At 44.5% G+C, this 2423-nt stretch overlaps 1 protein-coding gene across 2 annotated transcripts; it reads left to right on the top strand.

The window, feature by feature from the left end:
- The first annotated feature begins 594 nt into the window (after positions 1-594).
- On the top strand, positions 595-1577 carry LOC148041346 (uncharacterized). Of its 2 annotated transcripts, none has more exons than XM_087679060.1 (2): positions 595-810; positions 939-1577. In XM_087679060.1, exon 2 carries the CDS (start codon positions 964-966, stop codon positions 1420-1422), a length of 459 nt encoding a protein of 152 aa, XP_087535186.1. In that variant the 5' UTR covers positions 595-810; positions 939-963; the 3' UTR covers positions 1423-1577. The 2 variants fall into 2 exon arrangements, with proteins under 2 accessions (XP_087535186.1, XP_087535178.1); XM_087679052.1 differs by having other exon boundaries at positions 603-810; positions 929-1577.
- The last annotated feature ends 846 nt before the right edge of the window (positions 1578-2423 follow it).

Here is a 2423-nt window from a genome sequence, read left to right on the forward strand (position 1 = left end):
GAGAGAAAGAGGTGTTGAATTAGAAGAAGGCATAAGAGGTGGTGGAGATCCTTCAAAGTCACCAACAAGCATTTTGTCACAAGCTTGTGAATGTCGTCCCCACATACAACTAAATTGCAACTATGGTTGGTAGAAGAAGGCACATCTTGCCATAGCAAGAGGAACCCTATTTGAAGATGTATCTTTCTATTTAGCGGATCAGTATGACCACGTGACCTTGTGACTGTTTCATTTCTATCCTTCGATAAATTTAACACCTTTTCTCCTTAAAAATTGTAAATGATCATTGCTAAAAGTAAGAGCATTCAATGGTAAGTTTTTTTTATGCAAATAATATTGATATTTCTATGAGAAAGGTAAGTATCAGACATGTGAGTAGTGAATATTGTTGTAGCTATATAAGAATTCAATGGTAAGATGTCCGTGTAAGAGGAATAATTATGCTTTAGTGTAAAGGTTCAATAATTATTAACTAAACTGCATGAGTCTCTATTAGTATAAATCTGAACGACTTATTGGCAAGACCCAAAACTGCGTTATGCCTTATTGGCAAGACCCAAAACGCAGCAGTCAATAATTAAAGGTGGGTGTGATGATTTAGGGGCATATCCACAGAGATATTCTACCTTTTCTCTTCCTCTCTATGTCGCTCCTCTCGAGTCTCTCTGCTTAGATATACATATATGTATATATGTGTCCGCAGGCTACCGTAATTTCCTTTTGTATGCCCTGAGCACTTACTATAAACGACGACGGTCATCCCAACCAAGAAGCAAAGTCCTCTATTGAGAGCCTCTCTCTCTTCCTCAGGTTGGTGTTCCATTTATCTTCTGTCTGCCTGTCTGTCTGTCTGTGTGCGTCTCTGGCCTGTAGCTCACTCTTGGGTTTTCCTCTTCCCGCCTGGCTGGTTTGATCTGTTCGTTGACAGGAAACCCTAGATTCTTTCTGTGCTGGACCGTGGCCATGTCCGTGTGCTCGGCCCCCCTGGCTGCGTCCTCGGAGAAGAGGGTTTTCTACGATCCCCACTACCGGCCTCAGCAGGCAGCAGCAGCAGCGGCGACGTCGTCACCATCATCGCCCTTGGAGGGCCGCCATGCGTGCTGGTACGACGATTTCAGCGTCTCAGGGCACCTGCATGTGGTAAAACCTCCTCAGGCTACTGTTTACGTGGAGATGAGCCCCGTGCTGAGCTCGGCTTTTGACTGCCCGGCTGAAAGCTTGTCTCCTGGGAGGAAATCCACAGGCTTCCAGAGAGTACTCAGGCAATTGTCTGAGAAGCGGTTCTCTGCTGCAGCCGGTTATCAGCCTACTAACGAGACGAGTGCGGCTCTGCAGTCCTTGCAGAGCTTTAGCTCGGGATGCAGTCTGAACATTGCCACCGCGGACAGCTCGAGCGCAGGGCTGCAGGGGAATTCTGATTGAATTTCTCCCCTTCATGAAATTGGGAAGTCTGCAAACTGGCAGAGGCACTGGCATGGCAGTGCGTTGGCCTTGGTCGGTTTGATAATGAGAACCCAGAAGCACAGCAGCATTGTAACATATTTATAGCAAGCTGTGGATAGTTTTGATGTTTTGCAGTTTGAAACCCTCCCCCTGGAGAGAGAGAGAGAGAGAGAGAGAGAGAGAGAGAGAGAGAGACTGTGTGTGTGATTTTTGAAAATCCTCCTGTGAAACGCCACAGACACAGAGAGAGAGAGAGAGAGAGAGAGAGAGAGAGAGAGCAAAACGCCTTACGCTAAACAGAGAGAGAGACGCTGATCGTCTTCCTTCTCTCTTTGCGTGGGACAGAGTTATTAGACAGACAAAAGCATCGGGCTGACGTGTCACGCTGTGCATGGAGCTGAACGACAGGGATGTCAGACTGATGTGTCACGCTATGAGCCATCCTAAAATATGTTTGTCAACAATGTCAAATCCCAATTTCAATACCCTTCCCTAATATTTTTGAAAGGTCATGTAATATATTGTCAAGTGCCAGCTCTCTAGACACGCGCAAATGATAGTTTACTCCCATGACAATTGTTTCTTTTAAACAAGTGAGAAAATGCGTCTCGTGTGAATTACTGCGATTACGGGGATTTACAAGTATGTTGCTTCACATGCGTGTAAATAGGTAAGTAGGACAATATGCAAGTCTTAAGGCAAGTAGACTAACAATTTGTCTTTTAGAAGTTAGACACACAATCTAAAAAGGGGCACTTAAGCACATTAGATTTCATCTGGATGTTGATGAGATTTTGAAATCTCCTTTATGTGCATAGGCTATGAATGGATGCAAGTCTACAAAAACATTGTTCACGAAGGCATGTATGTGCACAAGCACTTGTGGAATTGTGATCGCATGTATAGTGCACCATGTGTAGGGATCAATCTGCACACCTATAAGTTCTTAACTACAAGATTATTTTTCACATTAGTAACTC

Source organism: Lygodium microphyllum, chromosome 1 (genome assembly GCF_053477565.2).
Source record: "Lygodium microphyllum isolate KBCC chromosome 1, Lygodium_microphyllum_v1.1.10, whole genome shotgun sequence".
NCBI lineage: Eukaryota > Viridiplantae > Streptophyta > Polypodiopsida > Schizaeales > Lygodiaceae > Lygodium > Lygodium microphyllum.

Coding starts and splice junctions, on each gene's coding strand:
- LOC148041346 (XM_087679060.1), top strand. CDS start 964: ATGTCCGTGTGCTCGGCCCCCCTGGCTGCGTCCTCGGAGAAGAGGGTT.